The following is a 12,802-nucleotide window of genomic DNA, read 5'->3' on the forward strand; positions in this document are numbered from 1 at the left end:
ACTCCAAATCTATTTTAACAGTAACTTCTTAAAACATATACATACCATCCTATCTAATAAAATAGTAATATGCAAATTAACCACCACTCTGCTACACCCACAAGCCTCCCCACAAGCCACGCCCACCAGCAAATCAGGAGCGAGTATGCAAATTAACCCAACCAAGATGGCTGAGGCCATGGACAGAGCTGGAGGGAGGCTTGGGTTTCCCCCGCAATGGAGGAAGCCAAGCTTTCCGCACACCCTGGCGGGCCCAGGCCTCCACTTAAGGCTACAAAGTTTTAATTATAGAAGATACATAAATCCCAACAGAAATGGCTGACGCCACAGAGCAAGCAGAAGGCTTGGCTCTGCTCCAGGCTACAAAGTTTCAATTATAGAAGATAAATAAATCCCAGATACCAGGGCCTCCGCTTGGGTCACCGGGGCACGTGGCCGGCCTGCAAACAACCACAGGCCCCTCACCCAGGCCACCCCACACCCCAAGGGAAAACCCACCCTGATCCGGGACACCCTTCAGGGCAAACCAGCTGGCCCCCACCCATGCACCAGGCCTCTAGCCTATCTAATAAAAGAATAATATGCAGATTGACCATCACTCCAACACACAAGATGGCTGCCCCCATGTGGTCAAAGATCCTGCCCCCATGTGGACACAAGATGGCCACCACAAGATGGCCAGCAGGGGAGGGCAGTTGGGAGGGACCAGACCTGCAAGGGAAGGCAGTTGGGGGCAATCAAGCCTGCAGGGGAGGGCAGTTAGGGGTGACCAGGCCTGCAGAGGAGGGAAGTTGGGGGCAAACAGGCTGGCAGGAAAGTGATTAGGGGGTGATCACGCTGGCAGGCAGAAGTGGTTAGGGGCAATCAGGAAGGCAGGCAGGCGAGCAGTTGGGAGCCTGCAGTCCTGGATTGTGAGAGGGATGTCCGACTGCCCGTTTAGGCCCGATCCCAGTGGGATCGGGCCTAAACGGGCAGTCGGACATCCCTCGAGGGATCCCAGATTGGAGAGGGTGCAGGCTGGGCTGAGGGACACTCCCTCACCCGTGCACGAATTTTGTGCACTGGGCCTCTAGTTATATAAATAAAATTAAAATCTGTGGAGCATATTTATTGCCAAATGAAGTTATCTGTTCTTTCAAGTTACTCTGCTATTCTTAGTGGAAAAAAAAGTACACAAATTTTTCCCAAGTTAGAAATTCTGCCAGCCTTATGAAGAAGAAACTTCTATGAAGAGCCTGAGTAGAAAGGTAATACATTTATTCATTCTCCCTGAGTATTATATTCAAATGTATTAGTACATAAGCCTTCCAGATTGTTCATCAAGTTTAAGATATTGGCTGTTCTTCCTTAAAGGGTGCAGGGACACTTCCTTCATCTATTGAGTCTCACACATTTTTTAAAAATAAAAAACTTAAAAAAAATAAACTAAATCTTGGAGGGAAGGATGGCAACAATGGTTTTACCCTTGCTGCCATACTTTTTTCCTCCATCACAATTCACTTAGCATCCATTTGTCATTACTCTCCCCAGAAATCAAGAAGCTCTTTCCCTTTCTTCCCTAGGAATGCTCTTGCTACTTATAAATGTCCTCCTCCTCAAGTTCCTTTTTTAAAAACATAACTGTAAAATGAGGGTGGCCTCACTTCATACACATGTATATGAAATTAATGCTGCAATGAATAGCTTTCAGATGTTTGGAACAATCACTAAAACTTTTTTTTATCATTATTTGAGCCTTTTGCTCATAAACTTCCTATAAGTGCATCAATGAATGGCATTCAAACAGGAAATAAGAAAAGCAGAATTTTTTTTTTTTTTTTTCATAAAGTAGTGGTAAGAGAATACCCAATGGATACACTCAATGTTTGATTTGGGGTAAAAAGTAAGAAAGGTGTTTACATCTCTCCCCCAATTACAGCCTACTTTACTTTTCTGCATTACAATTAATGGTATAAGCATATTTTGTATTCAACAGACATCACTTGGAAGGCATAGGATAATCTAACAGTTCTTAATGCTTACTGATGTCAAGAATACCAATTCTTTTCATTGGAGGATGCATCCATCAATCTATCCTTGACATGTGGACATCTTTCAGCTACATAAATCAAATAAAATTGGTATGTTTAAAAATATATAAAATACTGTTACATTTTTTAAAAGGTTCCAACACAACATAATGGTGATTACTGTTACCCCCCGCAAAAAACAAACAAACAAAAAATCAAAACAAAAAAACCCACAAAACTACCAAGCCATACAGAGAATTTTTTTTTTTTAGAAAAAGTGATTATACATAAAAAATTAAGATAGTCTGGAACTATATTTAGAGTCCTAAAAGGACAAAAAAAGCACAAAACACAACAACATGAAAAGCATCCCTTTGCGAGATTTGGACATTCCTGCCTCTATCATCAGGTTAAATGTAGAATAGGAAGTATATTTTGTTTTCTAAATAAACATTATTTAAAACAATATCAAATTTAGGTAATTATGCAAAGTTATAGAATTTTAAACACTTTAGCAAGGAAGTTTTCATGTGGGTCATAATAAAAATCATATGTGCAAAATGATATACTTACTTTATAGTTACTAAAAAATCTTTTAAAATAACTATATGTCATAAATCTAACCAAGAAGGATAAGTTGCCTATAGTTAAAATATGAATATAAACAAATGAAAACTAACATGCATTTATTTTAGGGTACTACAAATTAAATTTTCAGAATTATTTAAAATATAAAGTATGTGTTAACTGTTAAAATATCTAGTAGAAGTGTCTATGGTTTTCCTTCTAAGCAATTCTGTATTTAAATAAATAATTCTCACTATCATAATATTATTTCCTTAGCTCATATATTACACATCATAGATGAGCATTAACATAGTACAACTTCATCATCACAATTATTGCTGGTCCACACTGCAGATTTTAGAGAAATTCAATCTTTTAAAAAAAAATATATATATATATGTACATATATATATTATATTATATTATATTATATTATATTATATTATATTATATTATATTGATTTGAGAGAGAGAGAGAGAGAGGAAGGGACAGGGAGAGAGAAACATCGATGAAAGAGAGAAACATCAATCATCTGCCTCCTGCATGACCCCTAGTAGGGATTAAGCCCATAACCCAGGCATGTGCCCTGACAGGGAATCAAAGCCACACCTTTTAGTGCATAGGACGATGCTCAACCAAGTGAGCCACACCGGCCAGAATAAGAATTCAATCTTTAATAATATATAACACACATACAGTATACAATTACCTATATATTTGCATATGTAATACATGTATAATTTGTATTGAGTTTTGCAATCATGCAATCCACCTGCATTCAAAAATTGGGACAACAAAACAAAATCCTGACTTTTGATCTGGAATACCTAAGCACAATCTATAGCCCTGACACTTGTTAGTAAAGTTACATGAACTTGAGAAAGTCACCCAGCCTCTTCAAATTCCACTATTCTTATTTGGAAAATGAATATACTTATGCTTGTCCATCTCTTATTTTTAGTTAGTGACTGAGTATTTCAGACAAATATGCAGGCATAATGGTAAAGCATAATGTTTCCTTTCATCAATAAATACTAATGTTGCACTATTTGCAATAGTCAGGTACACTCTGATGCCTCTTTCTTCTTCTTTGGGGAATAATTATAACCCTTATTTTTATTTTACTCTGGGATATAGTACAGTAATTACAATGGTTCTTATACATTTTTCTAAAAACAGTAACAACACTCCCATGTTCACCTTGTTTTTAATTCACTTTTAATATAATCAAATAAATGTAAAAAATTAAAGTTAAATGGACATATTATATAATAAACATTGTGATAAAATATAAATATATTTTTCCATGAAAGTAACATTAACCAGTAAATTACACGTTCACTGATGTATCTTTGGCCCAAGTTCCAGTAAAAATTAAAATAAAATGAGGGGTGATAAGAGAGGGAAGGGCTTCAGAGCAAGTAGCACTGAAATGTCTTACCGGTATTAAAGAGAAATCATAAAATTGTACCTTTTGAGGTAGAAACCTTTTTTTCCCCTTTTTTTAAAGCCTGTATTGATTGAGAGCTTCTGCTCATTACTTTTGAGGTGAAAAGTACCTTTCTTTATTGACTTAGTTCAGTTGCTAATACAAAGTTGTTGTTTTTCCTTTGCATTCTAGTCAAAATATCTTTAACTGAATTCTTTCTTCTTCTTCTTCTTCAAAATGATATTGACCATTCAATTTAATAATCTTTACCAAGGAAGTGCTTTATTGTAGGTGATGTAGTTTCTTACATTATCTACATTAAAAGGTTTCAAATATAAAATAAGACAATAAAAAGGATGATAATAATAGGATAGAAGAATAAACTCTAGAAAACAGAGCAACAGAAGTTTTTGTATCTTGACATAAAAGGGTGCTTTAAGTGGCAAAATCAACAAGGAGACATAGTGTTTTCATGTAAATAAATATATTTGTAGTTTTATTTTAATACCATGATTTAAACCCAGCATTTATTATATGTTATGTAACAATTCAAATAATTTAAGAAATTTTATAACATATTCTTGAATGTTACCACCATTAACCATGATTATTTCATTGTTTCTCTGCAAAACAGAGAACTCAATAAAACCTGCTTTCTTCTCCTTAGCACTATGGCTGTTCTAGTTCCCAGCACCCTGCCCACAACAAGCCACTCTCTGGATCCATCACTTATCCTTGCAATAAACTACAACATTCATGAGTGCCTTGTTGCTTCCTAGCCATTTGATAATTAAAGTTAACTATTATAGAAAGTCAATACACAAGGACAGACCAAAATCAGGTGGCTATTTCAAGTCTAGGAGGTATGCTAACATTTATGACACATTCAAAAAACTTCCCACAATATAAGGTCCATATCCAATAAAACTTCTTCACCTGTTTAGTGATATAGTTTTTTTACTTTTTATAGTAAGAATAAGACTCATCATTATTCTATTTGAAGACATACGGCTTTCATCTTTTTATCTCAATGCAAGAAAAAAAATAGAGATAATTTAGTTCTTCAGTAGAAATTGCCCCACTAGGATGGCAGAAGCTAGAAGCATTGTTTTCAAACTTACCCAATGTACATAGAATATGTGGTGAAATTAAATGAAGACTATAACCACAGAGACAAATGATATGAATGAGAAACTTGAACAAAAAATATGTACTGCCAAGTGGAATATTGCATTCTAGAATAGTTGAACATAGAGATAATTTTTAAATAAAAGTCTATTTTGTTTTAAAAGTACAATAAAAATAAGGTAGGAATATGTCAGTTGAAACTTTCATCAACATTTTATGCAATTTTGTACAAATGCAAAATGTGTGAAATATTTGGAATGGAACCATTTCTGTCTTATATACTTTGAGAAATAGCTAGCATGTGGAATAAAGGAAAATTGATTATACTCAACATTGAATAAGTCACCGATTCCTTATGGTCAAGTAATGATTTAACCTAAGTTGAAATATGTACTGGTTTAAATAAACCTTCAGTGCATGTAGGATTCCACAGGGCCTTAAAAAGAAGAAAACAAAAATAAATAAATGAATGACATCAATTTAATAAAACAAAATGAAATGAAATTAATGAACAAATAAAATTCTTAGACACTTTAAAAAAGCACACAGACCAACATAAAACTGTTCTATTTATGATTTTCTAAGTCAATATTGCTATTAAAATTTACTAAAAATATTTGTATTAGTAATGCTTACAGATTCCTAATTTCCAATTAAATACACTTTAGTATTAAACATAATATGAAAGAGGGAAGACCAATGGACTAAATTTTATTATTTCCTTCGTTTTGTAGAGTCAAAAATAACAGTTTTATTAAATTCTTCCCTCTTAGTATACTTCAAGTAAAAAACTTCAGGAAAATTAATTAATTAAGTAATAAGTCTCATATGGTTCTCTTGATATTGTTGTAAATCATATTTAGTTACAATCTAAGGTCCTAAACACAAAGTTCCAACATATTTTTGTCAAACTGTAGCAATCATATTATTATTTTTAAATTTCTATACTTTATTATAGTTTAAGTGATAGAAAACTAAAACATTTAAAAGTATATACTAAGAAGTATAGAATATGATACCTGCCCTTAAGAAAAGTAGAATTTAGTTGGAGAAATATAGATACAGAAAAAAATGACCTATACCAAAAGGTGATAGGTTATATGTGAATATATGATATATGTACATATATTGAGAACTGATATTATATAGAACTGACAACTACAAGATAGTAGGTTATACAGGACTGATAGCTGCTGAAGTTCTGATATGAGAGATCACTCCCAGTTTGGGTGGTCAAATCGAGGATGTGACATTGCAGCTTGGCCCAAAAAGAATGGTATTACAGGGGAGGGTTAGTCCAGATAAAATGGTTAAATACAACAAAACAAACAAACCAAAACACTAAACAACAGAGACAGATACAGCAATTTATGTTGGAGCAGTTTAAACGGAATAAAAGGTTTAAGTTTAGAAACTGTAGGAGCTGAAATTGCATAAATAGGGAAGGGTATAATTTTAGCTGCTATGGATGCTGGTTTGAGGAAAGTGAATTTTATCATTTAAACCTAGTGAGCCAGGGAGTTTTAAATACAACATAATGTAAGCTGTGTTTGGTGTTTTCTTTTATTTCTTTTCTTTTTTGTTTACTTTTGCATATTTCTTTGTGGTACCATATAGATTAGAATATGTAGGAAGACAAGACCACAGTCAATGTGAAGAAGTCCAAAAGCAATAAGCAGCATTGAAAAGTAATTATTCATAATATGATTTCCCCTATCAAGATGCTTGCTCCAGTTTTGTTAACAGTAAACACATGACTCAAGTTACAGCTCAAGCACAACATCATTTCTAGGCACACAATCTCCGCTTCATCTGATTCATATTTTAATTTCATATTTCTGCTTATTTCATTCATGGACCACTGGGAAAATCTCTTATTTAGTTCTATCATTCTAATTTATTGTCTATCATCATCCACTAGAATATGAAGTTTATGAAGAAAGGGAATTTGTCTATCACACATTGCTACAATCTCAGTGCCTTGAATATCCTTATTTCTTAAATGACTGTATACATGAAAAAAGTGAAATATTTGATGACAAAAATAGTCACAGGGCTACTGAACATTATATATAGGTACAATATGTATTTGACAACCAAAAATGTTTATACAAAAAAAAACAAACCACACACACAAAAATCTGTAGAATCATTAAGACTAACAAAGAGTTAAAAGAAACCCTATGTTCAGTACCTGCTCCCCAAATGCTAGTTGAAACAATATGAACAGAGAAAATATATTTTTATATTTTATGTATTTCAGAAATTTGGAATTCTGCTTTCCACAAAATGGAGGTTACCACATAGCACAAATGTAAACTTAAGTAAGCCCACGCTTGTGGGAAACGCCTCACTGTTTAGAAAACCTAACAGACCCAATCCCCCAACTCAGCTTCAGCTAGCTCACCTTCCCCTAGGAAACAGGATCTGACAGTCTGACCAGGCAATCTCTGACCTCAGTCATGCTCCACATTGTGTTGCAGCCTCTAATGCTCTATAAAACTTGCTCTTGCCCCAAATCCCTCAGAAGAGTGTTCCACTACGTGTGAGGCACCACACTATACAATCCATGGACTATTTCCCTTTGAATAAAGGACATCAAACTCATTACTCAATTGTATACTATGTCATTTGACAGATTGGCGCAGGATGGAATCTGAAGAAACCTGCTGAAGATTCCAGGGATGGCTCCCAGATGCAGGTGAAGGGACCCACAGCGCCCTTTAGGTAAGCTGTCCCTCCAAGATTTCCCCTAAGCTTTTCTCAAATCAAACTCCACTTATTTTGTGTTCTGAGCTCTTCAATGATGTTGTTTGTTCTAATCCTTCCTGCTAGAAAATCAGGGTGTGAGAGACTCCAGACTTTTCACAGGATGAAAATGTGGATTTGAAAAACTTCAGATATTTACAGTGTGGAAACTGAGGTGTGAAAGACTTCAGATTTTCACAAAGAGACTTACAGGTCTCAGGAATTGTGCATAGGCAGCCAGAAATAGGAAATCTGCTTGAATTAGAAAAAGATTATTTCAACAAGAAAACATAATGGCTAGTTCTCAATCTACAGAAAGCAGGGACACACTTCCCGGGACTCCTGCCCTTTTTATGATAAAGAAATAAAGTGTAAACAACTGTCTATTCCTAAAACATTGTCAATAAATAACCAAAGACAATTTAGTTGTAGCCATTTTGGGGTTCTCTATGTTTGGGGTTATACACTTATGAAGAGTCATTTAAGTACAGGTTCAAACACTGAACAAAAAGAATGGCATACTTTCTTTGGTATGCTGATGTGTAAGCTTCTGAATCAAAAATTGTCTCTTAAAGATTCCTGGCAAAAAGCTGCCACACAATTAAAAGAGCAGAAATTTAAAAAATCAGGAGAGAAACCAAGATGGCGGCATAGGTAAACACCTAAACTGCTGCCTCGCACAACAATTTCAAAACTACAACTAAAAGACAGAACGGACACCATCCAGAACCACAGGAAAGCTGGCTGAGTGAAAATTCTACAACTAGAAGGAAAGAGAAAAGCTCACAGAGAATTGGAGGTACGGCAAAGGGTCTTTGTGCGCGCAGAGAGGAAGGGCGGCCGAAAGCCTGGCTGACTTTCTCTGGTGGAAGGGGGAAGGAAGCCCCCGATCTCACTGAACCCCAGTTCTGACTGCACTGAACCCCAGTTCCGGGCGAGCCCCTGGGGACCCACGCTCTTACGGGGGGAGTCTGGACTCTCGGGTGGAGACTCGGGAGCCGGGGAAGGCGGAGGACTGAAAGCGCGCGCGCGCCAGTGCACACAAAGGCTTCGGAGGTTGCCACAGGCTTTCCCTAGTGGAAGGGAGTCAGAGGCTCCTGAATGCACTGAGCCTCAGTTCTGACTGCAGTGAACCCCAGTTCCAGGCGAGCCCCTGGGGACCCACGCTCTTGTGGGGGGAGTCTGGACTCTCGGGCGGAGACTCGGGAGCCGGGAAGGCAGAGGTCTGAAGGCACGCACGTGCGCGCAAGGGCAAGGCTGATGGGAAGCCAAGACTGAGACTCCACCCCATCCAAGCTGAGCACAGAGGCTATTGCAATTTGGCAAGTCTAATCCTATAAGGCTGTCTCCAGCACCGAACTTCTCCCAGCATAGACACAGCTGATCCTTACAGCCAACTGGCCTGGAGGTCAATTCTTCCCAGTTATACCAACAACAATCAAGACTTAATTACAACAAGGCTGTACACACAGTCCACAAAGGGGTGCACCAAGAGTGTCCACCTCAGGTTAACTGGGGAGGCAGATCCACTGGGCCATATAGGAAACCTAGCACACAAATCTACCTTACCAACTCAGGGAAGCAGTGAAAATGCGGCGTCAAAGAATCAGATCACAAACGAAAGAAATGGAGGAAAACAAATGACTGGATATAGAATTCAAAACCATGGTTATAAGGCTTTTTAAGAATATCCTAGAAAAGGCCGATAAATATAACGAGACCCTCGAAGATATGAAAAAGGACCAACTAGAAATTAAACATACACTGATTGAAATAAAAAATATTATACAGAGACCCAAAAACAGACAAGAGGAACACAAAAATCAAGTCAAAGAATTGAATTACAAAGAAGCAAAAAACATTCAACCAAAAAAGCAAAAAGCAAAAAAAAAAATCCAAAAAGTTGAAGATAATGTAAGAAGACTCTGGGACAACTTCAAGCGTACCAACATCAGAATTATGGGGGTGCCAGAAGAAGAGAGAGAGCAAGATACTGAAAACCTATTTGAAGAAATAATGACCGAAAACTTCCCCCACCTGGTGAAAGAAATAGAATTACAAGTCCAGGAAGCCCACAGAACCCCAAACAAAAGGAATCCAAAGAGGACCACACCAAGACACATCATAATTAAAATGCCAAGAGCAAAAGACAAAGAGAGAATATTAAAAGCAGCAAGAGAAAAACAGTTAGTTACCTACAAGGGAGCACCCATACGACTGTCAGCTGACTTTTCAACAGAAACTATGCAGGCCAGACGGGAGTGGCAAGAAATTTTCAATGTGATGAATAGCAAGAACCTACAACCAAGATTACTCTACCCAGCAAAGCTATCATTCAGAATTGAAGGGCAGATAAAGAGTTTCACAGATAAGAAAAAGCTGAAGGAGTTCATCACCACCAAACCAGTATTATATGAAATGCTGAAAGGTATTCTTAAAGAAGAGGAAGAAGAAAAAAGTAAAGAGAAAAATTATGAACAACAAATACATATCTATCAACAAGTGAACCTAAAAATCAAGTGAATTAAAAACCTGAGGGACAGAATAATCTGGTGAATATAATAGAATCAGGGGCATAGAAAGGGAGTGGATTGATAATTCTCAGGGGAAAGGGGTATGGGGGGTTCATGAAGAGACTGGACAAAAATCATACACCTATGGATGAGGACAGTGGGGGGGGGGTAAGGGCAGAAGGTGGGGTGGGAAATGGGTGGAGGGGAGCTATGGGGGGAAAAAGGAGAAATAATTGTAATAATCTGAATAAAGATTTATTTAAAAAAAAAAAAGAAAGAAATTTAAAAAATCAGAAAAGACATTCCACACATTCACTCTGATCCCAACTATTCCCCATCCTCTCACTTCCCTTCTTCCTAACTACCCTGAGATCTCAACTTGTGGTTGGAGTTCCCTTTTCATTCTGAAGATCTCATCACTGAACCCCCTTTTAAAACTCAGCCAACAGAAAATCCTAATAAAGACAAGGATACCCCTAAATTTATTCCTCAATCCAAAGCATTTTTACACCATGGTCCAAGGCCGTGAGTCATAGTAAAAGACTTCCCTAAATGAAAGGAGGATCCTCAAAAAATTTACCGAGGAATTTAGAATCCTGGTTAATACTTATGACCCAGGACTCCCTGACCTATGCCGATTGATACACCTTCTGGTGGGTCCTGAAAATGGTTAGAGAGGCAGGCTGGATGAAACTGTAAAAGGAACTTAGATGAGAAGCTCAAGCTACTACCAGAGATGCTAGATGAATTTGTAAAATGGCTCACGATTTTTTGAAGGGCTATTTCCAGTCTTTCCACTAAGAACACATTGGACTATTGTTCAAACTTGTAAACAAACAAAGGATGAATCACTAGCAGATTTCAGAACCAGATTCAAATATTTATTTCTGAGACAGTCAGGTTTTACTGAAACAACTTGTTCAAATCAATTTGCCCTCGAGTACCTCTTTATGAGTGGCCTCTTCCCAGATCTTTCCAGTAAGATCAAGCATGACAGACCAAAATGGGAAGTCATGAATTTGATGAAGTTTGTATTCCAGCTGAACTTTCTGAATGTCCTTTAGAATCATAAAACCCATGGCCCTCCAGCTCCAAGGGTCTCAGCCAACAAACAAGCCACCTTATAATTTTAAACTTCAAGGGACCAGACATGCCACAACTCTGAACAGACAGCATATTGGAAAAGAAACTGTCCCCAAAGAAACATATGCTGAACCCATCTTCCATACTCCTAAAATGACCTCAATGGTGAGAAACATACAAAAGTTGCCTTCTGTATTCCCTCCAATGAACACAGTGAAATTCAAATCAAAAATAAATGGAGAAACATGTACAGCTTTAGTAGATATAGGAGTAATCTTACCTATATTGAGCTCCACTTTTTTTAAAATAACCACTCCAGCCCTAACCGGTTTGGCTCAATGGATAGAGCATTGGCCGGCGGACTCAAGGGTCCTAGATTCGATTACTGTCAAGGGCATGTACCTTGGTTGCGGGCACATCCCCAGTAGAGAGTGTGCAGGAAGCAGCTGATTGATGTTTCTCTCTCATCAATGTTTCTAACTCTCTATCCCTCTCCCTTCCTCTCTGTAAAAAATCAATAAAATATATTTTTTAAAAATAAAATAAAAAACCACTTCATCAATTGAAAAACAATATAAAATAGTGGGGGTTTCAAATAAGACACAAGGAGACTAACCATCAAAACCAGCCCAGATGACTGACCCTAGGACCAGGTTCCTACAATTATACCTTTAGACTTTGTGATTCAACCCCTTTGAATTTAATCAGCCAAGATCTTTTATTTAAATTACAAGGGCACAAATTTCACTCCCAATGGAAAAATAAGCCTTGAATTACCTGACCAACCTGAAACAGAATTATTACGTGCCCTACAGTTTGCTATAGATGATACTGAAGATGAGTCACCCTATGAGACTCTAGAGTTATCTGAAGTTCCCTAGACTCTGGAAACTTTATTAACAGAGAGTGGAGAATCAAGAGTGCTGTACTCACAAAAGTCTGAATAAAATATACCAAAACTTTGCCTAAATTGTCTTATTATCCATTAAAATCAAGTTGTGCAAGGGCTCACCCCCATTGTGAAATCCTTAATTTCCCTAAGTTTATTTCTCCCTTGCACCAACCAGCCCTTGTAACACTCCCATTCTCCAAATTAAAAAGCCAAAGGGGCAAGGAGGATGAGTTGGTTATCCAAGATCTAGGGACAATAAGTAAAATTGTAATTCCTCATTTTCTGGGGCTACCCAATCCAAACATCTTATCATCACAGGTCACAACAAATCCTAAATGATTCACAGTGGTAAACTTATGTTCAGCTTTTTTTTTTCTTTTTTTCTTAATCCTCACCCAAGGATATTTTTCCATTGCTTTTTAGAGAAAATGG

General features: G+C 37.0%; 1 protein-coding gene across 2 annotated transcripts in view; it reads right to left on the minus strand.

Annotated features, from left to right (window-relative positions):
- Positions 1-12,802, minus strand: part of CCSER1 (coiled-coil serine rich protein 1) — a 1,252,026-nt gene that overhangs the window by 535,000 nt on the left and 704,224 nt on the right. The window contains exon 10 of one of the 2 annotated variants that reach the window (XM_080677358.1): positions 4,268-5,570. The exons of the other annotated variant lie outside the window; for it this stretch is intronic. Coding sequence (XP_080533484.1) covers positions 5,511-5,570 — 60 coding nt within the window. The 3' untranslated portion in view covers positions 4,268-5,510. Of the gene's footprint in view, positions 1-4,267; positions 5,571-12,802 lie in introns of those variants that run through there. 2 annotated transcript variants of the gene reach the window in all.

This window comes from Plecotus auritus, assembly GCF_963455305.1.
Source record: "Plecotus auritus genome assembly, chromosome: 1".
Taxonomy (NCBI): Eukaryota; Metazoa; Chordata; class Mammalia; order Chiroptera; family Vespertilionidae; genus Plecotus; species Plecotus auritus.